Source organism: Lepisma saccharinum, chromosome 4, assembly GCF_977018435.1.
Source record: "Lepisma saccharinum chromosome 4, izLepSacc3.1, whole genome shotgun sequence".
NCBI classification, from domain to species: Eukaryota; Metazoa; Arthropoda; class Insecta; order Zygentoma; family Lepismatidae; genus Lepisma; species Lepisma saccharinum.
Window position 1 is genome coordinate 45,294,774 of NC_139232.1, and position 25,093 is coordinate 45,319,866.

A 25,093-nucleotide genomic window follows, 5' to 3' on the forward strand; every position below is an offset into this window, starting at 1 on the left:
TGTCCACGCAATTTATTCTTGACATTCGGGAAAAAGAAGAAGTCATTGGGTGCCAAATCAGGACTGTACAACAAATGACCCATCAATTCGATTTTTTGATTGTTCATAAAGTCGGTTGTTAGACGAGATGTGTGACAGCTGGCATTGTCTTGATGAAGAATGATCCGACGGCGTTTGTTTGTTTTCCGTATTTGAACAAAGACCTCTGGCAAACAAATTGTTGTGTACCATTCAGAGTTGACCGTTCTACGTTCCTCTAAAGGCACAGTTGCCACATGACCAGTTTTCCCGAAAAAACAGGCGACCATTTGTTTCGATGTGCTTCGAGCGCAAACAACTTTTGTTGGATTGGGTTCATCTTGAAACACCCATACAGTCGACTGCTGTTTACGTTCCAGCTCATATGCATATATCCATGATTTGTCACCTGTTACAATCTTATATACATCTTTTGATGCACCACGATTGTATTTATTGAGCATTTGTTTGCACCAATTGACGCGAGCGTCTTTTTGAGTTTTTGTCAAATTGTGTGGGATCCAACGAGAACATACCTTTCTCACAGCTAAATGATCATGTAATATTTTATATATGCTGGTGGAACTAATGCCTATGGTTGCTTCAATCTCACAGTATGTCACATGACGATCTTGCAGTATTAGGTTTTGCACAGCATCAATGTTTTCTTGAACAACAACTGATTTTGGACGACCTTCGCGAATCTCGTCGGAGAGCGAATGGCGGCCACGATTAAATTCGTTATACCAGCGTTTCACAGTGGCAAAGGATGGGGCTTCATCGCTAAATGTGGAAGTAAGTTGATCGATGCACTCTTGCCTTGATAATCCACGTTGAAAATCGTAAAAAATCAACGCACGAAAATGTTCACGAGTTAATTCCATTTCATTGTTGTCGCGCAATCTCCAAGGCAACATAAAGAACACAAATGAAACATTTGAAGTACGTTATGGTCAATAATGACAGACAATTCCGTGCAAACGTCAAATCACGCCTAACTTCAATCAGTGTTGCCAAGGCTCAAAATATAAATAGTGACCCTCGTATATAAATAAATATATACAGGGTAACCTGTAATTTGATGTATTCCCTGAAAGGGGTTAAATAATTTGATGAATTCCCTGAAAGGGGTTAAAGTAGACAAAATTTGCATAAATAAATTTGATCATATGATACCCCATCCGAAAATTAGTAGTTTTCGAGATAATCGAATTTCTATTGTTTTTTTTTTAAATGACAATTTTCCTCATAAAAATGAGAATTGAGAAAAAAACAGCTCATTGCATGGCACATATTTCAGCGTTTTCTGATAGCTAACAAATAAGTGGTTCATTGAAAAAAAGTTTGTCCCAAATAACAATCACATGTAAGTAATGGGTGGATCTAAACTTACAAGTGGTGATAAAAAAAGGCACTCTTAGTTTACTTGGCAACATATTAATAACAAAAATGGTATGACACGAAGCGTACAAATTACTTAAATTACTTCCTTGTGTCATCAGCTATCCAACAAGGTACAAATGTTGCTAACATTCACATTTGTGTACAAGAAATAATACTTCATTCATCTTCATGTGAATGGAATCAATGAACAATACATTAAAGAACATTACATGTCTTGCTCAAAGTGGGCACCTCCGTTACGAATGCAGGCATGCAGGTTTTTATGGACATTTGGTCTCGTAACTCATGATGTGATGGTGTCCTTGATGTGTTGACCAGCTGTTAAGATCCTCTCCCTGAGATCTTCTTGCGAGTTTACTGGTGTCTTGTAAACTAAGTCTTTCATGTGGCTCCAAATGTAAAGTCGCAAGGCGTCAAATTATTTCTTGTACACAAATGTGAATGTTAGCAACATTTGTACCTTGTTGGATAGCTGATGACACAAGGAAGTAATTTAAGTAATTTGTACGCTTCGTGTCATACCATTTTTGTTATTAATATGTTGCCAAGTAAACTAAGAGTGCAATTTTTTTTATCACCACTTGTAAGTTTAGATCCACCCATTACTTACATGTGATTGTTATTTCGGACAAACTTTTTTCCAACCAACCACTTATTTGTTAGCTATCAGAAAACGCTGAAATATGTGCCATACAATGAGCTGTTTTTCCTCAATTCGCATCTTTATGTGAAAAATTGTAATTTAAAAAAGACAATAGAAACTCGATTATCTCGAAATCTACTAATTTTCGGACGGGGTATCATATAGTCAAATTTATTGCAAATTGTCTCTACTTTAACCCCTTTCAGGGAATACATCTAATTATAAGTCACCCTGTATATTAAAGAGATTAGAAATCCATTTTTTCTTCATGTGTTTTTTAATACAATGATTTAGGAAACCTTGTACAATTCAGTCTCACTAGCAGGACAGCCCTACACAAAATAGGCATTCATTCATATAGATCTAAGCTCTGCAAAAGTGTACATACTTTAGTGGAAGATTTGGAAAGTTTGAGCAGATCCGTCATCAAAATTCTAACTGATTCTTATTGATACTAACACACCAGGGAACACTCCCTGCATTTTCTTTACCAGACTATTTCTAATTAATTCCCAGCTAAGGAAAGGAAAGTTCTTCCCCTCTCGAAATATTTGAACTACCATAGTTATTTTTTAGGATTCAGAATTAGAATTTACTTTTAAGGTGATAAAATGATAATTGTATTACTGGCCTGTTAAATATTTGTGAAAGAATATAAACCATGTATGTTAAACGAAAATATTTTTTTAAATCAAATGATCTATGCACACTGTATTGTTCTTGTCTCACACTGACTTAGAGCCAGCACTGGAAGCATGACATAGGCAACCCTGAGAGAAAGAAGAAAAACAGGCAACTTAAGCAAACATAAATTGTATAACTCATTTGGGTCAACAGTCATCACAACTTTCATTTTCCTATTGCATGAAATAAATAATAATCATATTTACATCATCAATCTTTATTTATACATAAATGATCAACAGATAAAATTTTAAGAAATATAATCCAACATGAATTTGTATGCTTGTGCGCACACAATACAAAAGTGTGTACAAATACTGTTTGGTTATCCTTTCACAAATTACACCACTCTTAGGTACTTTTGCATATATAACTCTTTACACTCACTGGAACTCAACAAATGCAGTTCTTTATGTGTGTGATGATATTCATTACCTGTTAAGTACATTCTATCATAGGTACATAAACGTATACGAGAATTTGTTTGAAATTTAAGTATAGGCTTCATACTAGCAGGTACTTTAAACAAAGTGTTTGTAAGGTTATATGAACAATGCAAAAAATGAAGAGAACAGATTTTTTTTTTAAAAAAAAGAAGCGCTTTTAGAGATATGCTACAAAAATCATGTAGAGTGAATTACAATAAGAATTCAAAAACGGTTTGTATTACAACGGTTTGTATTACAAATATTTCTCATAATTGGAAGTAAATGATATTTAAGTACTTTCACTATAAAGGAAATGAGCCAGAAGGGCAGATTAATAAAAAGGGAAAGAAACAATAAATTATCATTTTGTGTGGCAAGTGTTTACTGTTTCCTTCCATATATATATTAAAGAGTGTAGAAATCCATTTTCCTTCACATGTATTTTAATACAATGATTTAGGCAACCTTGTACACTTTAGTCTCACTAGCAGGACAGCCCTACACAAAATAGGCACTCATTCATATAAGTTGTAAAGTTTGAACCTTATTTTTCCCAATACAATACATTTTAATGTTAATCATCACAATATATATTTTTTTAAAATATAATTTCTTCAATTCTGGTTCATCAAAGTTAAAAAAGCTTAAGAATTGGTAGATTGTACTAATAAAATTCATCTGCTTGCATGTTCTAATTTCTATTACTGTACCGTATTGAGAAACAGATTACCGTTATCTTTTGGAAGAAAACTGTTACTTCAGAATTCATTCTCTCTCTTTCGTTCTCTCACACTCGCACACACACACACACACACTTCCTCTGATCCTCCATCCCACTTTCTCATAAAGCTAGTATCGCCATTATTATACAGCTAACTAACTAACTAACTCTCTAGCCTTCTTAAACCCGAAGATTCATGGTTATACAGGCAGATTTAAATAATAATTTAAAATATGCAGATTCAGTTACAGATCTTTCAAGATTATATTCTAAAGCAATTTATCTTGTGTTATAAATATAATACATCTAATCAAAATCCTTTCTTTGAATAGTTAACTTTTAACCACACATGCACTGATCCATAGCACAAACATTTTACCATCACACTGCAGAAACTGTCCAAGAAAAGTTAGTTTCTATTTAATCATTATGCATTAATCATAAGAAACAGGATTGGAAATAAATAATGATATTGTATGAGACGACACAAGTGCATATGATACAATACTGCATTTATCAGTTATTACAGTGAGTACAAAGAAACATAATATCAAGTAGTAATTTCCAGTACACAGAAAACATATTTTGAAACTTTTAAAATATTTTTCTTTGAAGCATTAATGTGTCATATATTCTGATGGATGTTGAGATCAGTAACTTACATTTGGATAATAATTCAAATGTGTTCCAGATGAAAAATTGCAAGCATTGGTATCTAAGTATATCTAACAAGGCAATTGCCAGATACAAAAATGACGAGTTCTTTGATAATTATAAAAATGTCAGTTTTGTATAATAATTATTAGTGCACTATTACTAATTTTAAACTTTTAATGCAAAGTATTATATTTTTGAAGTTTTCTATTATAAATTGTGCCTCAAGACCATTAGATAATGTGATCTTGATAAGATTCCTACAATTTCTTCAACAGATAAGTTCCATTAATTGAAATATTATGTCATTATCTTACAAATTATTTATAAAATACTGATTACTTTTCTATTTATATTTGATGTAATACTTAGTGTATATTCAAAGTTCATACATCACAATTGATCACAGTTCATGATATTTTAAAAGCTATTCATCCTTCCAAATGACAGTTACCCAAGTGTGTCATTAATTTTCATATCGGTGGTATGACACAGTGTTTCTGGCATCATTCATTATAAATGGAAGGGAGTGAGAAAGAGAATAACTTTGTAATTAAATATTGAATATTTCATCATCACTCCACCTGTGACTTCCTCTGTTTTGCTAATTATGTTCCTTTTCTTTGATAATGACATATTTCTGTTTCGATTCGAACATTAGTTATTTAGGCCCATGATTGTTAAAGTTTCAATCATGTCTCTTTTCTATTTTTATATTTTAATGTTTAGTTACAAACCACCCTAAATATTTTAATTAAGCAAAAACACTGGTTAATATGCATTACCTTTTGTAACATTACTGCACTATCACACGTGCGCATTTGCACGATTCAGGCATTTTCTTTATCTATCAAACTTTTATTGTTTTTAACTAGTTTGTATAGGAAGTTTTATTAAGCCTCCTGATGAAGCAGCTTGGTGTGAAATTTGGGATACAAAAGTAGGTACTCGCAGGGAAAAAAAACATGACATTATTATTATTAACTAGCTTTTTCTTTTGCTATAATATTGGCACATAGTGTCAATTATGCTTTAATCTGCTTTCTTATTTAAGCTATTGCCACTCTTCTAAGTATCCGAGTACTTAAATTAAAAACAAAACAATAACAACTACTTATTTCTAAATATTTTACTTAAAAAAATAATAAATCTTGTATGCATTGCTATTATTACTTTGAACTAACTGGAAAACACTAGAACTCATCAAAGCAATTTGGAAAGATCAGATGACTGAATATGCAATGGTTCGGACTCGGAGCAATATTTCCATTTATCGGCCTCCACTACAGAATTTATGTCTAAAGTCAATGTAACTTCTCATTAATTTATGTCTAAAGTCAATGTAACTTCTCATTAATGAGACCAATTTACATTAGAAATACAGTCAGAAGTTTTGTCATTTATTTTTATAGAATGAACATAACAGTGTTTGGAAAGCTTACTTTCTAAAAGTAACAGTTACAGTTAATTTGCTCAAAAAGTAACTGTGTTACAGTTCATTACTTTAAAAAGTAAAAGTAACTAAGTTACTTTTACAGTTACTTTATTCTAGATAAACCATAACGTGATACATTGTTCATGCAAAAATGAAACCGAGCTGTTCTTTTTCATTGAAGACCAAATGAAATAAACATTAATTTTAATTCAGTTTTATCTCATATTCATGGTGAAGTGCAGTAAATGCAATGAAAGTACTGCATGCTAAAGTTCCATATTTCTACATTGCTCTTCTGATGCACCTGATTAACTTCAACGCCAAAACCCATGTTAATGAAGGCAGAGATCCTTTGAAATTAACCAAACAAAAAGAGAGCTTCACAGAAATATGGAAATTTATCATGTAATAGATCTCAATGTTTAAATATGAAAATACAGAGGTACAAAAATTCGACGGCAATCCTCATACTTGAAAACAACTGCATCATAAACATTTGCTCATAACAAATATGTATATGAAAGTTAATATTCTGTTTCTATTCTTTATTGCTATTGAAACGTCCAGAACATTAACTGTAAATATAACTTAATTTTGTTACTCATTACATGAAAAAAATAACCATGTTACAGTTAATCATTTCAAAAAGTAACTAGCTATAGTTGCAATTATTAAAAAAACCTAAATGTTACTTGTAACTGCATAAGTAATATGTTACTTCCAAATACTGGAACATAAACACACTATTTGTAGACATCATCATCCATCTATTAAAAATAACACAAGTTGCATCTTGCAGTACAAATGAGGCCCTTTTCAATTTTGTCACACGTCACTCCACTAAAACTACACATTTCACAATACTGGTACTATTCTTCATCTGACATTGAATGAACATTTGTTAAAAAGTCTAGCATTATAACCATTTTAGTAACAATCTACAGTGACTTTATTTTATATTTCATAAATAAAATGTAAGAAAACAAATTTGCTTTGGAAAAAAAAGTAACTTGATTTATTAAGGCAGTTTGACTTATTGTTGATATGTTATATAACTACATGTATTATAAGGCTATATATTGACTGCCATATGTGCTGTTATTATATAGTCTATATAGGATTGGTGTCAACATTTCATTGCAGAAAACATATCGTTAAACAAACATTCAAACTTATCCCTAACTAATACTAAAACAAGTGTATATATATATATATATATATTTATTTGTGCAAAAATTATATTCAATAAGTGGTAGTTTGCATATAACATGAACACAAAATGCAACATAGGAAGAGATATTAAAATTTCGAAGTACATAAATATTAATTTTAGAACAATTATTACAATTGAATTCACAATTCATTGCACACTTTATTTATTACCTTTCTCAAATTAATATCCCATTCAAGAAAAAACACATAAATAGAAAGAAATATATTTTGTTTCATCCCATATGCACCACGTAATAGTATATTCCATTTGTTTATTGCATCTTTTTCATTGGAATAATGTTTTACTTTGGTGATAAATGATAAATAGTTCATATATGATATAATTATATAATTGATATATTAAAATTAGTATAAAACAGCTGCTGAAAAATATATTGCTCTTTGCAAAATTTGGTAAAAATTCCATATATGATCATAACCAATCAATTAACAATGTATGTAACATAACAATTAATAAACTGTGAAGCCATATTTTCTTGTTCAGCTATGGTGCATAGCAGAACTGTGACTGTGACTAGAAAAGATATAATGATTTAACAAGATAATCCAACACTTGTTTTCAAACTAATCGATGAAAATCATAACAAATGAAGGATATAAGGCACCATAATGAAATGTGATACTTGTGCAATATGAATTTGTTAAATTAAGTATTAACCTGTGACACTGACAAACTAGAAAAGTGAAACTTATGAATATTTACAAGGACTTTTCTACTTCCGTGACACTAAATAAATTCAACATAAAAACTTAAAAGTAACATTCTGAGACAATTATTTCGGCAAGCACTTAAGTTACAAACTCTACGTGGAACAAAAAAGACAAAAGGGTGTCAAAAACTTATTATCTCTTATAATTATCAATCTAACACCACTCTGCATTTTATAATCTCTTGGTGCTTTTGAACAGAAGATAAAATGAATTCCACGATTAGTTGCCACAACATTTCATAGCTTTGAATGAAGGATTCGATAGGAAGCATACTGGAGTTGCCTATGTGTACTACTGTGCGGTACAATTTGAGGTGAAACATTTTTAAAATGCAAGCTTTTATAACTAGTTGGCAAGATTTCCATGTATCACACAATCATTCTCTTCAGTCAGTGATCAGTCACCTTAAGTGAAAACTACGTTGACGTAATCAACTCTTACATTAAATAATTAAGGTCCAAACAGAGAAAAGCTCTATCATTTCTCACTTTTTACTACTACGTTAAATATTCTATTTAATTCTTCTTGATATGTGAATATGTTAGCAAATTGCTGAAGACAAAGTGGAAGGGAAGGCAAGAAAATTGGTCTTATAAAACATTCTGATGGTTGCAAGAGGCACGTTTCTTAAGTTGGAGTCTTAGCAACACTTCATGTGGAAAATTTTTACTTGTTCATTTACGAATACTATTTATGATTCCTCATATCTTCAATTTAAGCACTTCTGAGGCTCTCAGATGATGATGCATAAGGGACAACATAGACAAGTGTAATGTCTGAATGCTTTTTGTATAACTTGTAGTTTCGGCTTTCTTTTCTAAAAAGTGCATCATTGCAGTAAACACATAAGATAAGTACACGACTATTATTTCACAGAACAAGTTGATAAAACATTTATTCTGAAAGACAATGACTAGCAAAAACATTAACTTTGTGGAAATGTCATCCAGCACATATGTTCATAATATATCATAATCATAAAACAACATAAATTTCTGCATAAATATTACGTGAAAATTTAATTTATACCACTTTGTTGAAACCTTTTTGTTTTGATTCTTTGTTAAAATTATTATGGATAAAAATGCTTTATTAATTGCATATCAATTCAACAATTTGATGACACATATACAATTTATACATATTTGACTGCACATGATGTACAAAAACTTGTGTTACAGGAAGGGAGTGTGGTGTTTGAAAAATTCTCAGTGAGGAGGTTTTAAATCATTGGGATATTATATGATCCCCAAAGAGCCAAAAATTAACCACCAGATGGGGAAGGAAATTTCAACTCATCCCCCGATCAAAAACCACACTGAACGTAGACCACCAAAAATCCCACAAAAGTTGAGTTTGTTTTTGTTTTAAATTCGCTTTATGCACATGTAGGCTAATCAGGACTAGACCTACAGTTTAAAGTGAGATCCGAACAACTATGTGCCTCTACTGGGTATCGAACCTGGGACCCCTAGATTACGAGGCTAATTATGCATGGTTACCACTATGTCATCAGAGAGTACACAACTTTTCATTACCAAATCCTGGCAAATGCAAAAAATAATAATAATAAATAAATAAAAACATTCCATTTCCCATGACTTTTCAAAGATTCTTTACTCATAGATTGAGGAATTCCAGGTCAGTGGGAACCCTGTTAAATCTTATTTTCATCACAAAATAATTCATAAAACTAAAAACTTTATGGTGCAACAGCTCTCAAAGGGTCAAAGCCTGTCAGAGTGGACTGTTTTTCACTGGGTGACGTGTGCTCAGCACAATGAGTCCCATCGCTGTTCTCTTAAGGCATTTCAAGACTTTAGACTGCTACTACTTCTTTTCAAGCAGCTTCCCCATGATGCTGGGTTAACGCTGAAATTTTGGGGGCTTCCCTAACAGTACAAGTCCAGCCTCTCTGCAATCGATGGATGCGAAGAGCGAGGCAGAGAGATGGGAGGGAGGGAGTAGAGAGGGAGAGGGGTGGAGGGAGGGGGGAGAGAGAGGAGAGAGAAGAGAAGAGAAGAGAGAGAGAGAGAGAGAGAGAGAGAGAGAGAGAGAGAGAGAGAGAGAGGAAAACACATCGGAAATCAACCCCTTTACCTCTAGCACCAAAGGCGAGAGTGCTAACCATTTGGCCACACAACAGCACCAAGATAATTCCTAGTCTGTCAGAACCATACTGATTGGAAAGGTGGTATTATTAATTTCTAATCTTCTCTTGTCTATTATTTACTTCTATAATATCAATTCTTTACCCCTCCCCAGTTGCTGCACTTCACATATCGTCTAACAAATTATTTGCAGGTATTGCTAACTGTTCCATAAGTGAACACACTTCCACACTTGTGAAATTCCAGTCTTGCAGCTCCTTACCAAAAGGCAAGAAATGTCATACTGCATGGTCTTGAATCAGATAATGGTCTGCACAGAGTGATCTACATTTATTTGTGTGTGTTAATTTGGCAATTAAGGAATGAATTCCACTGCTTAAATGTGCAATCCGAACAATTTTAATTATAAATTATTCTAGAACACAACCATGTTAACAAATATATGGTTTTGGTTTCCCAAACAAGCATAAGAAATCTATAGTTTCACTTGTCACCACTCTACCCAAATAGCAGCACACATCTAGGGAGATTTATAGAGAATTTCCAACAGCACAGAATTTAACAGAAGAGTCAATGATGTATATTTTCAAGTTACTTTATTTGAATAGAGAGTAAGATTCAAGCCCATGGAAACTTGATAAATGGAACCCCCGGAATATTTAACTATGTGATATTACGATATATTTCGCGACAATGCAGGACACAAAGTGCCCTATGAACCCTCAAAGTAGTCCCCCAGAGCATCCACAACACGACAGTTTCGGACCGAGAGGACATTGTCGCTGCCATGAACATGAGATGTCGTGACTCACCTGATGAGATGGATGGTATTCGATGCCTTCCACATGTTGCGAAAGTCTCCCAAATTGTTGGAAGCATGTTGTGGATGCTCTGGGGAACTACTTTCAGAGTTTATAGAGCACTTTGCTTGTGCCTCTTTTGTTCTTGTACTGACACTGTAGCCTTGTCTCTAATACACAGGTGTAGAATGAAACTTTTTTTTAATGTTTTTTTTTGTACTTCCCTACCATCCCCTTGTACATACGACCTGCCTTGTTCATACATCCTTCAATTCCATAAAGTGTTCGAATTTTTGTTCCGGTCCTACATTCTTGCGGAAAAAAAATAGTTGACATGTCTTCAGCCCTAATATTTTTTATGGATGGGCCAATATGAAATTTTGGCAGATACCGATAAAGTACTGATACAGATAGCTGATATTCTACCCAGTGGCGACTCGTGGCTTTTTTTAGGTGTAGGGAGTTAAGGTAAACAGACTGAGGAAAGACTGAAAATGCGGTCAATTAAACAGGCACTATCACTTGTACTGTTCACTGCCATTTAAAATGTTAGCTGCAACCCTGTACCCAAGGAGAGCATGCCCCCCTAACAATTAAATCTTTATATGCGATCCTAAGAATACATACGAAAATAACATTGACAATTTTTCACATTATGAAAGAATTTTGATTTTCTCTTGCATAAATGAATGGGTTGTTTGTGGAGATAGGCAAGCTCCAGAAGTCTGCACTCTGCAATATTTGGTTGTTTTAATTTTATAATCATCGATGGGAGGCTACCGGACGTCCCGATACCTGATTTAAATTCATTACAAGAATCATTGTTAATATGTATAATTTAATTTATAAATATATTATTTTCTAAATATAGAATTATCATCACTGTTCAATGATACTGGTATAGTAGATTAAAGAAAATTTGAAAACAGGTAATTTGTGGAATACAGCACTATTTGAATACTTCCGAAAATTGAGTGTAAACAAGAAGCACCAAACTGTACTCTGTCTGACAGCCCTAATTGTTTGTCTGGTTGGGAAAGGGGGAGTACTATTGGTGAGTTGAATTTTTCCAACTCTGTAATTGTATGTCCAGCTGCAATATTACCATAGCATTGTTGTTGCATCTAATACTCCACCAGCATTTCAAATCTGCCCCCCCCACTAAATGAATAAAAAAATCCTGGGTATGGGTAGTTAAGCTTATAAAAATTCACACACCGCGCCACTTGTTTCGAAAACAACCTCAAACTTTTGAGTGAACCAAGCTGATTGGTTTGACTACACGTATTACGTATAAAATGTATATCTGTAGTTCGACGTTCATGTCTCTTGTCTTGTACATTGAGGACAGCATTGCCAACTTCCTGGTAAGAAAAAATGCAGCTTCAACTCTTAAATTATGCTAAATGCAACTAATTATGTAGTTTTAAGTTCAACTTATGCAGCTATTTTGGAGTTGTGGAACTTGGGTTATCCATTATTTACTACAGTTAAGCAACACTGAGAGTTTCGCCTATTAAATCAATTATAATGGTTCAACCAATGAAATGAGTTCAGTAGTGTGTGCTTGGAAAAAGTTGGAGAAAATTCGATGATTGGGAATGGCTCAGTAAAATTATTGGTAATTTTGCCAATAAACAGATACACCAATATGCCTAACTCAGCTCATACCGATAGAGTACAGATTAATTTTCCACATCCCTACTACTTTTTAAACTCGTAGGTAAAAAAAAAAATTGGTCGTGTTTTCGTCAAAAACAAAATATGCATGCCTCCACTCATAGCACAAAAATAATTAATCCACTCACATAAACAAACACCATATCTATGTTATTTGTGAAATATAATTGTTATATATTCATCAATTTTTATCGAATGTGGTAGTGAATTGCCAACATCAAGAGGGAACTAAAAATTTTATTCTGCATGTAACATGAATTTGTTGCTTACATAGGAAGTGAGAAACATTATCACCTGGTTTAATCATAAAATGGATCACTTTGCTTGGTTTCTCTACCCTGCAGCAGTACTTGAAATGGGGATGGGTTCCAGATAAGAAATTCCCTTACAATATTTCTCCACCTCTTTCATCATCATGATTTTACACCATACAAGCCCCTTCACCTAACAATTTCCACCTTTAAAGAGTTGCATTACAGATTCAGTACACCACCTGTTCCACTGAATGAAATAACACAGGATGTGGTAAAATCTGCTTCAATTTATGTTGCTGTGCCATACCAAGTTCTGCCTTTTCCTGCATGTTTTCAATAAGACCAGGCATAGAGTAAATTTGACTTTGTATAAACTCTTTATATCAACAAAAGTTTCCATCATAATGGTATCAAGGAAATTTCATTAATATATGACAAAACAATACTTCTTAATGACAACAGCATTAAAACTGTAAAACTTATGAGAAAACTTTCTGCGTACCCAAAAAAAAAAAAGGTAATAATGGTGTAATCTGTAGCAGCAGAATAAAAGACAGTTGTTCTCGTGTAGAAGAGTGATGCCTTAGAATTCCTGAGTTTAGTGCTGTACATACACCATCAAATAAAGAAAACAAGAAAAAGAAAAATGTAACTCAATGTGCAGCTACAACTACACTACAACATATAAAAACACTTCAAATTGCTGCAAATCTCATTTGACTTTATGTTTTACACTATACACAACATCACTAACAACAAACGGAAGAGGGGGAGGGAGAGAAAGACGATAATTTTCTCCAGTAAAGAAATTAGGAAGAGCATTGCAAGAAACCATGATTGTTGATAATACTGTACAGCTATAAACAGTCTTATTCACAGAAGATATCTGGGAGATCTAGAAACTGAACTTCCCTCTTACTTTAAAGAAGCCGAGTCCATTCCTGTTGTGAATCAAAGAACCAATGCCTATGTAGTTTTGCAGCATAATTGGCTTATGTTCTATTCTGCAAGAAATCAAAGAATCTGATTGGCTCTGGGACTTCTCAATTGCTGCAATGAATTGCTGGGAGAAGTCTGCAACATCAAATACCTTGTTATTTTCGCCACCTGAAATTGGAGTAGAATATACAGTATTTTTTTTATATCTTCATATTTCATAGGAATATTAGCCATGTATCATACTGCTGTATAATTACCGTATTTACGCGTGTATAATGGGCACCCTGGTGTTTGATGGGGAAAAGTGACAAAAAAATTATATCTCGTATATAATACGCAGTACCGGGTGTACACAAATGAATATCAGAGTTTTAAACTTGTACATTTTCTACGCTATACACATTACAAATATGAACCATATATGAAATGAAAGAGTAACTCACCAAGTTTCGATTTTGCATATGCGCAAAATTTGTTTCATAACTCTGCCGCTTGGCAGAGCCATTCGTAAAGATGGCGACTCCCGAACGTAAGTCTTTTTGTGTGTTGGAACTCGCGAGGTCTAATTCAGTTGTTACAGTTCAACGGGCATATCGGCGAAGATTCACGTACGTACAGGATTCACCCAAAGTTAATGTCTTTTGTGCAGTATCTAAACAACAAGTTTATGGGCCGTTCTTTTTTATGGAAGAAACTGTTACTGGAATTTCATATCTAAACATGCTACAAGATTGGCTCTTTCCGCAACTGGAGGATAAAATCATTTGGCAACAAGACGGCACACCCCCTCACTTTCATAACGTAATGCAGGAATGGTTAATGAAGTTTTTTCTCACCGTTGTATCGGTCGTCATGGTGCAGACGACTTGCACCTTCTCCAGTGGCCTCCAAAGTCCCCTGACCTCACCCCTGTGACTTTTTTTCTGTGGGGCTATGTAAAAGATCGTGTTTATGTATCACCGCTACCTGCCAGCATACCGGAGTTGAGATACAGGATTATTGCACCGGTAGAGTCGATTACACCAGACTTGCTAAGTTTAGTGTGGCAAGAAATGGACTACCGGCTGGATGTGTGCCGTATCACAAATGGTGCCCACATTGAACAAGTTACTCTTTCATTTCATATATCGTTCATATTTGTAATGTGTATAGCATAGAAAATATAAAAGTTTAAAACATTTGTGTACACCCTGTATAATCCAGGTTCAATATATGGGTTTCTTAGTTGTAGGTCGTAAAGCTGATGCTATGCTGATCAAAAATGAATGACATCATAGTTATTCAATGACTCACCTATTGCTATGTGGACCAAGAGAAGAACATTGTCTTGTGTAAACAATAAGTCACCAACCCTTGTCACCTCCCCCCTCTCTCTCTCCACTGTGTTTAGCATCCCAAAGCTTTCACTTCTGTAACCACCTTGTTTATTCTGTAGTAGAAGAACAAAATTATGTTATGGATTTGCAATGCTGAGGAAGTTATTTTCTACTCTTTCTTCCCCAACAAATACTGGTCATATGCATCCCATGTGATGGAAGGTGTATGCTCGAATTCCGCCAGAACGGCACTGCTTCTCTTGGTGTTGCAGAACGTTTGTGGGAAATGTTCTTTAAACTTTTATACGTAGTTTTGCTCATTTCCTCTTTACTTTTTCTAAAAAAAATTCAAACTATATATTTTTCCATGACTAACATAACATTTATAAGAAGCACATTCAGAACCCTCAAACTAACATTTAGCAGCATAAGATTTCTTCCATTATGGCATTTTCACACGCCATATGTGTCCTATTATTTAGCCAGTAATACATTTTAATTATTATTTTCTTTTTCTTATCTTTTCTTTCATCCAAAGTACCATAAAAATCAGAATGTTCCTTAATTTTCAATCGCATTGCACATTAGTGTTGCCATATTGAAATGAATACAGCTGCCATATTCAGAAACTGCAGAATTTAAGCTTTACAGTGATATATAACATGATAGGGTTCTGTAAACAAAAAAAGTCAATGCAAGTGTCACAATATAATGGAATGACCGTGTACGGTTTCATGTTGGCTGTCCGAATTATTCCGTGGATAATACGCACCACAGTTTTTGGGGGCGAAAATATTGGGAAAAAGTACTCATTATACATGAGTAAGTACAGTATATCTAAAAATTCTACAATAAAAATTGTAACAATGGGATGGATTAATCATTACTTTATAGTAATTGGCCAATAATACCATATTTGTAACATTGTAAATAATTATACAGATCCAAAATTTCCATAAATAGAACATAATTAAGTACTCAATTTGCCATTTTCATTATTCTTAATATGCATATCAAGTAAGATGAGTGAATACTGATGCATCAGTATTGGTGAATAAATTGATATTGGCAAATGTATCAATGTCAGTAAGTCCTGGTTGATATTCACAGATACTTTCCTGGAGTCTGGTTTTATGGAATTCATAAAATCCTGTGCAATAATTTCAGAGAGTCTCGATATCCTGAAAATATGTAACATGAACAATTTAAAAATATTTTGCATCAATATTGTGCAGGAAGAAATTGATTCTGAGAATCTCACTTTTAAACTAATGAATAATTTAAAATGGAGACTGCCAAACTCCCCGAGCCATAAAGCTACTTTTCACATTTTAAAACATGATGAGCTACCAAGGATGGATAGAACGTTTTGATAATTTCTTGGTTCATAAAAACCTTCAACCTGTAATTAAACTTATACTTGTGTACAGAGGAATTTATACATTTTTCAGGGGACGAAGGTGAAAGAATTTAAAATGCAAGAAGATGTAAACTCCAGGAATGGGACCATGATGATCAAATGCATAATGAGGGAAAATGTAAAATCAGGGTTCCACGGTATTGTTTTTAACTTTACTGTTGGCATGTTGTGATATGTTCAAATTTTTCAATGACAACTGCATAAGACTAAGTAGTGAAATAATATTAAACAATGAATGTCTGTTGGGTCAGAGTTTGAGTTGTTGTTTTAAGTCCACTTTATGCACAGTAAGGCTAATCGGGACTGGACCTACAGTTTAAAGTGGGATTCCGAACCACTTGTGCCTCCATCGGGTATCGAACCCGGGACCCCTTGATTACAAGGTGACGACGCTACCACTGCGCCGTGGGGGAGGCCCTGTTGGGTCAGAGAAAAATGACATACAACTTGCTACATCAATGAACACCTATTTTGGCCCACTTGACTGTGCTCATTAAACACACACTGAACAATGAATCCCATCCTGAGATATCTGGAAAAAGTTCATACAAATGGTGAAATTGTACCAATTGCCCATGTCCAACATAATGACAAAGAGAACATTTTCACAAGAAGCATTAGAATCATGTTGACTGCTTTAACTAGGGATGTGAAGGACAGAAAAATGTTCCTTGGGATGGGATTGGGAAGGAAATATATATTAATAATCCTGACATTCGGGTTTGAAAATATTCTCCATTTCCCAACTAGGTCAAGATGAGAAATTTTCAAAATCTTCATTTGTACACATAAAGTGACTGTTCTTGCACTTATGGAATAAAAACTGTTAATTTGAATTTCACACACTTATAGTACAGAAAATATTAAAAATTAACGTATCTTAAATAAGATCCTTTGGAATTTCTCAGCTGTTCTGCATTATGAAAAGCCGGCAAATCATTTTCCGAAGTAGGGATCTGACCTTGACAATCCACACCCCATCGTTTTGAATTATTACTTATTTTATAGTATCCTTTCGCAAGTAAAAACATGGATCAGACGTAACATGAAGGACAGTAGATTAAGTGGTCTCTGTTTGATATGTGTACATTGTGTGTGTGTGGAAAAAAAAAACACTGTTCACCAACAAAGTGATAGGTGTTTATGGACAGGAAGCAAGGCGAATCCAGGCTCAAGTCTGAACTTGTATAAAACGCCAAAGTATTTTCAACTCAATTTGAATTTTATGATTCGTAATGTTGTAATAATAATAATAAGACAAGTTTCTATGACTGAAGGGCAATCTGAGAAAAAATCCTGCAGGGTACCCTTGATCACAATCCACCAATACTGCTACCTGTTGAGAAAAATATAAGGTGACTGTATTGCATATTAAAAAAGTAAATATTTATAGAGATTGGGTTGCATGATGTTCTGATAGCACTGTACAATTAACAGTTTAAATTTTTAAGTCCACCTCAACTCTCCTTCAAGAACACACACATAAAAAAAAAAAACTTTTGTTTGGGGCCTTCATAACTTAGTGATAAGTTTTAATTTGAACTGCAGATCCATGTAAGTGTTGTGTTCTGTAGTCATAATTTTAAATAATGTTAATGACATGTGACATGAAGTATATGCTTTCAGATAACTTTACCTTTGTGCCACAGCAATGGATGTGAAGTATAAGTGACCCATGGTACTTCATTGTTGAAAGGATTCCATTTCTTTGTAAAAGACAGAGGTTCACCTTTATTCCACATGGCACGAACCCCTTGTACATTCCTTGACCTACAACCACAGATCAAGAAATCATATATTTTTATTAAACAAAACATTAACGAGAGTGAATTTAAACAGGTTGAGTTTAACATACAACCAATCAATCATTTGCAGCCAGACTTGAATCTTGACAAGAACAGAAAACAGTGGATACTAGACAAAATATGAATTCTTCACATATTTAGGGGTATGTTACTCATTACTGCCCCTCTGTAGTAAATATTATCACCTCCAATTAAATTTCACCTGGCACTGTTATTGTAAGAAGTACGCAAGAAGAAAAGATGTAAGGAATGCGTACCAGGAAGAATAATAAATATTAGAGTTTTATGTATATACTAAAACTAACTCTTTCTTCTTAAACCGAAAGGTTAATGGCTTTAGCAACACAAGCCTTCCATCTGTCCCTATCCTGGGCAAGATCAAATATTTTCCATCCTTATCAATTTCCTTTAGGTCCATCTCAAAGTTATCCCTCCATCTTCATCTTGGCCTTCCTACAGGTCTCTTACAAGTTTTATGTATGTAAAATATTTTTTGGAGTTCGAGTTTTAAGTTCACTTTATTCACAGATAGGCTCATTAGGACTGAACCTACAGCTTAATGTGGAATCTGCAACACTGTGCCTCCACTGGGTATCAAACTTGGGACCCTTTGATTACAAGGCAACAGTGCTACCACTACACCATTGGGGAGGCACACAATTTCATTTTATCTACTTATTTATTTTTAAATTTATATAGGAAAGTTTAGTGCAATATCATTCCCATTTCCGCAAGTGATAATAGGCCATAGGATATTTTGAGTAACCTACTCATAACAGGAACTAGATTTTTAAAATCATGTAGGCCCAAATATTGCAATCTTCTAGCAAGGAAGAAAAAGAAAGATGTCTATGCCTTCGCAAATTATGAAATAAAAAGAGCAAGATATTTATTTACTGGCCACACACCACGAAATGGGTTTTATAAACTGTTAAAAATATAAAATATCTGCAAAGAAAACATGCAGAAGAAATATTAGTATCAAAAGTAAGAACATTCCAACATCAATTCTATATAAATACATTGCTGTTAAAACCATTTAGATCATGCAGTGGTACAGTCTATGTGCAAAGATAGCAATTAAATTATGCTAAGTATCACTTAACCCTCCGTAAGACACATCATTTTCTGTAACATGCATATCCGCTAATCATCCTTTAACTATCTTTAAGGTTTGAAATACACTGTTAATTATATTCATCATACATGCATGCAAAATGCTCCTTCCTTGTCTTTCTTCTAAGATCAGCTGCAATTTTCTGCTGTTCTTTCAAAATGATGTAATAAAGATAACACCAGTCACATGCTTAGTGTACAATTGTCCCACACGTGCCTAAATACATAACAACCGAAGCAGTGGCATGCAGACTTTCAGTCAGGTGGTCACTTTCGGCACTAATACATAGCTGTATCTCCTCCCTTTCCTCACTTACCCACTTCTGTCTAACATTGGAATCTGCAGTGTGCTCTGTCTTCCGATGCATTGTTACTTTTCTTGTTATGTACCCGTATATACACACGTGGGGGCCAACTGTACACCAAGCACATGACTGACGTTAGCATTGTAATATTACTCGGCTTAAAAAGTTCAGCAAAACTCCACAACTGTGCTTAGAACAAAGAAAAAGAACGTTAGTTAGAGCATCCACGTGCAGTTTCGTTCAGGGTGTTGCAAACTCACAATGAATATCGATGGGGAACGCCTGTACCACATGCATTTAATGGAGGGTTAAAGACATGTAGAAGAAAGGAGATATAAAATGTAACTTATAGTGGTGTGTTTTGCAGTTACTTGATGTTTCAACAAGTAAGTACTAGTCTTCATCAGGAAGCAATTCAGAAATCCTCGATCAAGTTACATGGTATTAAATGAATAAAAATGTACTGGTTGTCATTCCACACAGACACCAAATTATGATGGCACATGTCCAATTCTTATCCCTGATATAAAATTAATTGGGCAGTGGCAGTAATAATATAATAAATAATAGTATAGTTATTACAATAGAAAACTTTTATTAGTATGACATTCGCTTATTTGCATTTTACTACTTCATATACGGATACATTTGTGTCATATTTATTTCTCCCAAAATTGTACAGTGAAAACCCCTTGTTCTTCAGCATAAGTTCAGAGAGAGAGCACAATATACAGATGCCTTTTCATTAACTTCAAAAGTTCAAACCACTGAACATTCAGTTGTGTTAAATTATTCAAGCACTTTTACAAGGGTACCATGACTTCTTTGTCATTTATATAAAAAAAACAAGCATTTTAATATCTAAAGTAACTTTACAGGTTATTTTTTACAAATTTGTTTGTCATTAACTTCAGATGCCTTCTTATGAATGTAAATTTGAAACAGAAAGAAGGGCAATTGCCCTTGTTTGCCCCTCCCTCTGGATACCCTTGGTTTTTTACTGTTTTAACCAAACCATTTTACCCATTTAATAACACGTGATTTTACCTGAAGGATATCTCAACTTCTTTCTGACGAATGGATATTCTCATTAGTCAAAACGACTGCAAAACTCGCTGTTATAATGCACATTTCAAATCTTGTATTCAATGATGAACGTGAAGAAATTAAGAACAGTAATGCAATGTACTGCACAAATAAAATAAAATGGACCATTTTAATTCTTGCCACTACGAAAACAGAAATAAACAACCAGCAAAAATAAATAAACAGTAAAGGAAACAGCAATGTTATTCGTACAATGAATAACAGAGTACAACTACAATAATATCATATCTGATCTCTTCACAGCAAGTTTCATGCAACAGCGTAGGGTAGGTGGGAATATGAACTGAAGACACACATCCCATACCTTGGTTCAAAGCTCATGTAGTCAAAAGTAGCTGAATAAAATTCTGAAGCATCAATTTTAGCCCCTGCTTCTTGGTTACGTGTCCACCTTTCCTGCAGGGGTTTCAACAGACAACCTTTAACAACAGTCACAACCCCACTTGCCAAGCCGTTGATTCTTCTACAAAGAGTACATATATATATAGACTGAAAGAAGCACCAAACAAAACAACCCTGCTCAAGCTTATTTCAAGAATAAATTACAGGCATGCTGTTAACTGCACACATAGCATACAGAGTTAGTAGCTTGTAGGAGTTGGTCGAGGATATTATTACAAAATAATACAACGCAAAGAGCATTTTCTTTCCCATTCTATAGAGACGAACATGCTTCATTCTAATTTGCTAGAACTTTTTCAAGCCAAAAAATAGCAAGGTATACACATTTACGTGGATCCACACATTAAAAGATTGTGGCACGGCCTGTGTCCTCATCTCAGTTTCATTCTCTGAAAACTGTGGATCTTGAATTTTTGGCTTGGTAAAGTTCCAGGATGTAGCAGTCTTTAAAGAATAGAAACCACTTCTGCATAATTGTTGTGTTATCTTGTGGTAATTTGACAGTTGGCATGTGGGCTTTTAAGAGCAATGTTATAGAGAAAAGTAAACAAACACACAAAGCACAGTTAACAAATCTGTAACTCCCCAATAGAGAACATGTAAAGTATCTTACATCGTTACAACTAAAAATACACTGGTTGAAAATGAGTATATCAATGAGTTTGATATACAACTGAGGGTTTTCTCATTCCCTTTTGTATCTTCTTCATTCAATATCACGATTGCAATTTATTTTAAAAAGGACTATTACTCACTAATAACCTTCCAAATTTCCATTGAGATGAGGGAATAGTGAGGGAACAAGAAGAAACAAAAACATAACAAAACATAATTCATTATGGAAATGTTTGCAGACAGCCTGTTCATTCAATTCTTATCAGTTCCTTGCATTAAATTTAATCCTACATGTTACCAAAAAGAGGGGGGATGTAATTATACAGTCCCTACCAAAGTTTAAGACCACCAACTTTTTTCATATAAATGAATCCTGACCGAAGTTTTCCATACAAATATGGAGTGAAATTGTATGGAAGTAATATAGTGTGTGAGGCATACATTGCCGAAAAAATATTGGTATACGTTTTGTAGTTCTTGAGATATGAAACTGAAAAATCCAGCATTTTGAAGTACATATGAATGTGTATACACGTAACCAACGTCGTTATGACAGTACTGAATTTTTTTCAGTATTGTGGAACATGAACGAAGGTTTTGGCGCAAAAAATAAATTCCAAAAAAATTTTCTCGTGTTTTATATTTCTTTTTCTAAAATTTGCAAAATAAAAAAGTACCGTGAAAAATGAGAGGTCTTCAGATAACAATATCTTCCTCAGTGACTGCGCTGGAGTGAACAAATTTTATCAGTCATTAGTTGAAATGTGTGTCAATAGATGGTGCAGAAAGACATATCTCGAGTAGCAGCATTGTGCAAGTCCAAACCTGTTTTTGTTATGCTTGATAATAGATAGGCTGTTTGAATCGAAAGCTAATGGGAAAAAAAATCTGAGCCCATGGTCGTGAAATGGCAAATAATTGGTATGTACAGATGCAATAGGTCTCATAGAGAAATTGCAGTCGCAATGATTGTGAGTAAAACCTGTGTGGCGAACACAATAAACAAATTCAAACAGCAAGGTACAGTGGTTGATAAACCACGCTGTAGCCGCCCCAGGGTAATGTCTGTACGCGAGGACCAGATTATCGCCAGACTTGCCACATGTCAGCAGCAACAATTTAGTGATTTAATGATTTTACAAATTGTACCTTTAGTTGCATCTATTAGTTATAAGTGTATTAATATGCCCTTACACTTTCTTGATCTTTATACCGTGTGTTCATTTCGATCTTCAGCCGAGAGATCGGGAGAAGCATGGCGGGCGGTGCTGGCGGAGATGCCGACATTTGCGGCCTGTAATGCCCGCTTATTTTTATGGACATATGCAGACATTTATATAAGTATTGCAAAACGAGCACTAACCTGTGTTATAACACGCAAAAGTTCTTCTGTAATTCATCCAAGATCTGCCCTTACATACACAAATAAATATGCTTTAGAAACGATAAAACATTTTAATCATAGTTTTGACCAGCAACGTCCTGCTTAAGTTTATATCCTTGAAAGAGTTTTGTGTCGATGGGGATCTTTTGGAGGTTTCGAATGTGCAACACTGTATCAAGATTACGCTGCAGACGAAACCGTTAAAAGTCAATGGTGTTCGTGAGCTTCCTTGCAATCCGAAATCTCCGAGCTCGAGTTTTTTGTTCCTTCATGAAGACAGAGCTGTGAATATAGTGGCGAGAAGATGTAAACAAAGAGCATGTGAATTTCGTACTGTGCGCAAGAGTGTTATTCTTGGTTACTTGCCGTTACTTGTTTGTGTTATTGCAGTGTGTATGTGTGTTGTGTCAGTGAGATGATTGGAATGGCCGCAAGGTTCACATTAGAACAAATAATTTTTATGTATGACACTTACGTAAAAACAGACTCGTTTCGAGACGTGTGTAGGCAATTTGTACAGAAATTCCCAGGCGTTTCACCTCCACATAGAGATACGGTTAGACATCTTGTCCTTAAATTACGAGAAACTGGATCGTTAAATTTTAAAACACCTAAGCAAAAACGACGGATTCTAACCGAAGCAAAATTCGATGAAATTGGTGCATCGTTAGAACGTTCTCTAAACAAACCTCTATGTCGTGTTTCACAGTAGATGGGCGTGTCAAAATCATCAGCACATACAGCCACTAAGCTACCAAAATTAAAACCGTACTCTTATAACACAGGTTAGTGCTAGTTTTGCAAAATTTATATAAATGTCTGCATATGTCCATAAAAATAAGCGGGCATTACAGGCAGCAAATGTCGGCATCTCCGCCAGCACCGCCTGCCATGCTTCTCCCGATCTCTCGGCTGAAGATCGAAATGAACGCACGGTATATGTGGTCTAGGAATTAATTCGTGCGCCTGGACAAGAGATGGCGTAATGAGCGTATCGTCCCACAGTTCCGAGTATCCACACATGCATTGAAAACTCCTGTCAGCGCGCATCGTTCGTAGTATAGGGCAGTTGATTGACGCGTCAACAACAGCATTTTGTAGTCAACTGAACATGGCGCAGTTCATGCCAGATAAAGTGCTTTTGTGGGGTGTTCTGCTTCATTACTTTAACATGCAGAAAAGTGCTACCGAAAGTCATCGTATTTTGGTGGAAGTGTATGGTGACCATGCGCTAGCTGAGCGAACGTGTCAGAAGTGGTTTGCACGGTTAAGAAGTGGTGATTTCGGCCTGGAAGACCAAGAGCGACCTGGACAACCCAAAAAATTTGAAGACGAAGAATTGAGAGCATTGTTCGATCAGGATTCGTGTCAAACGCATGAAGAACTTGCAGAAGCATTAGGCGTTGATCAAACAACAGTTTCCAAACGCCTCAAAGCCATGGGAATGATTCAAAAGATGTCACATTGGGTTCCACATGAATTGAAAGACAGAGATGTTGAAAGACGAAAAACCATTTGCAAATTGCTGCTTCAAAGACAGAAAAGAAAGGGGTTTTTGCATCGCATTGTTACTGGTGATGAGAAGTGGATCCATTACGAGAACCCAAAACAAAAAAAGGCCTGGGTGAAGCCAGGTGAACCAGGTCCATCACAACCGAAACGAGATATTCACTGTGCAAAGGTTATGCTGTGCATATGGTGGGATATGAAAGGTGTGGTGTACTATGAGCTGCTGCAACCGGGTGAAACTATTAATGGAGAACGTTATCGACGACAATTAATGCGTTTGAAGCAAGCTCTGGCCAGGAAACGACCAGAATGGGAGAACAGACATGATAAAGTTATTTAATGGGAGAACAGACATGATAAAGTTATTTAATGGGAGAACAGACATGATAAACTTATTTT

General features: G+C 34.7%; 1 protein-coding gene across 1 annotated transcript in view; it reads right to left on the reverse strand.

Annotated features, from left to right (window-relative positions):
• Positions 1-2,982: 2,982 nt before the first annotated feature.
• The window catches only part of LOC145986910 (uncharacterized), a 50,817-nt gene continuing 28,706 nt past the window's right edge, over positions 2,983-25,093 (reverse strand). The window contains exons 6-8 of the mRNA XM_083121376.1: positions 21,089-21,247; positions 18,088-18,221; positions 2,983-13,883 (exon numbers count right to left, since the gene is read on the reverse strand). Coding sequence (XP_082977502.1) covers positions 13,672-13,883; positions 18,088-18,221; positions 21,089-21,247 — 505 coding nt within the window. The 3' untranslated portion in view covers positions 2,983-13,671. The remainder of the gene's footprint in view (positions 13,884-18,087; positions 18,222-21,088; positions 21,248-25,093) is intronic.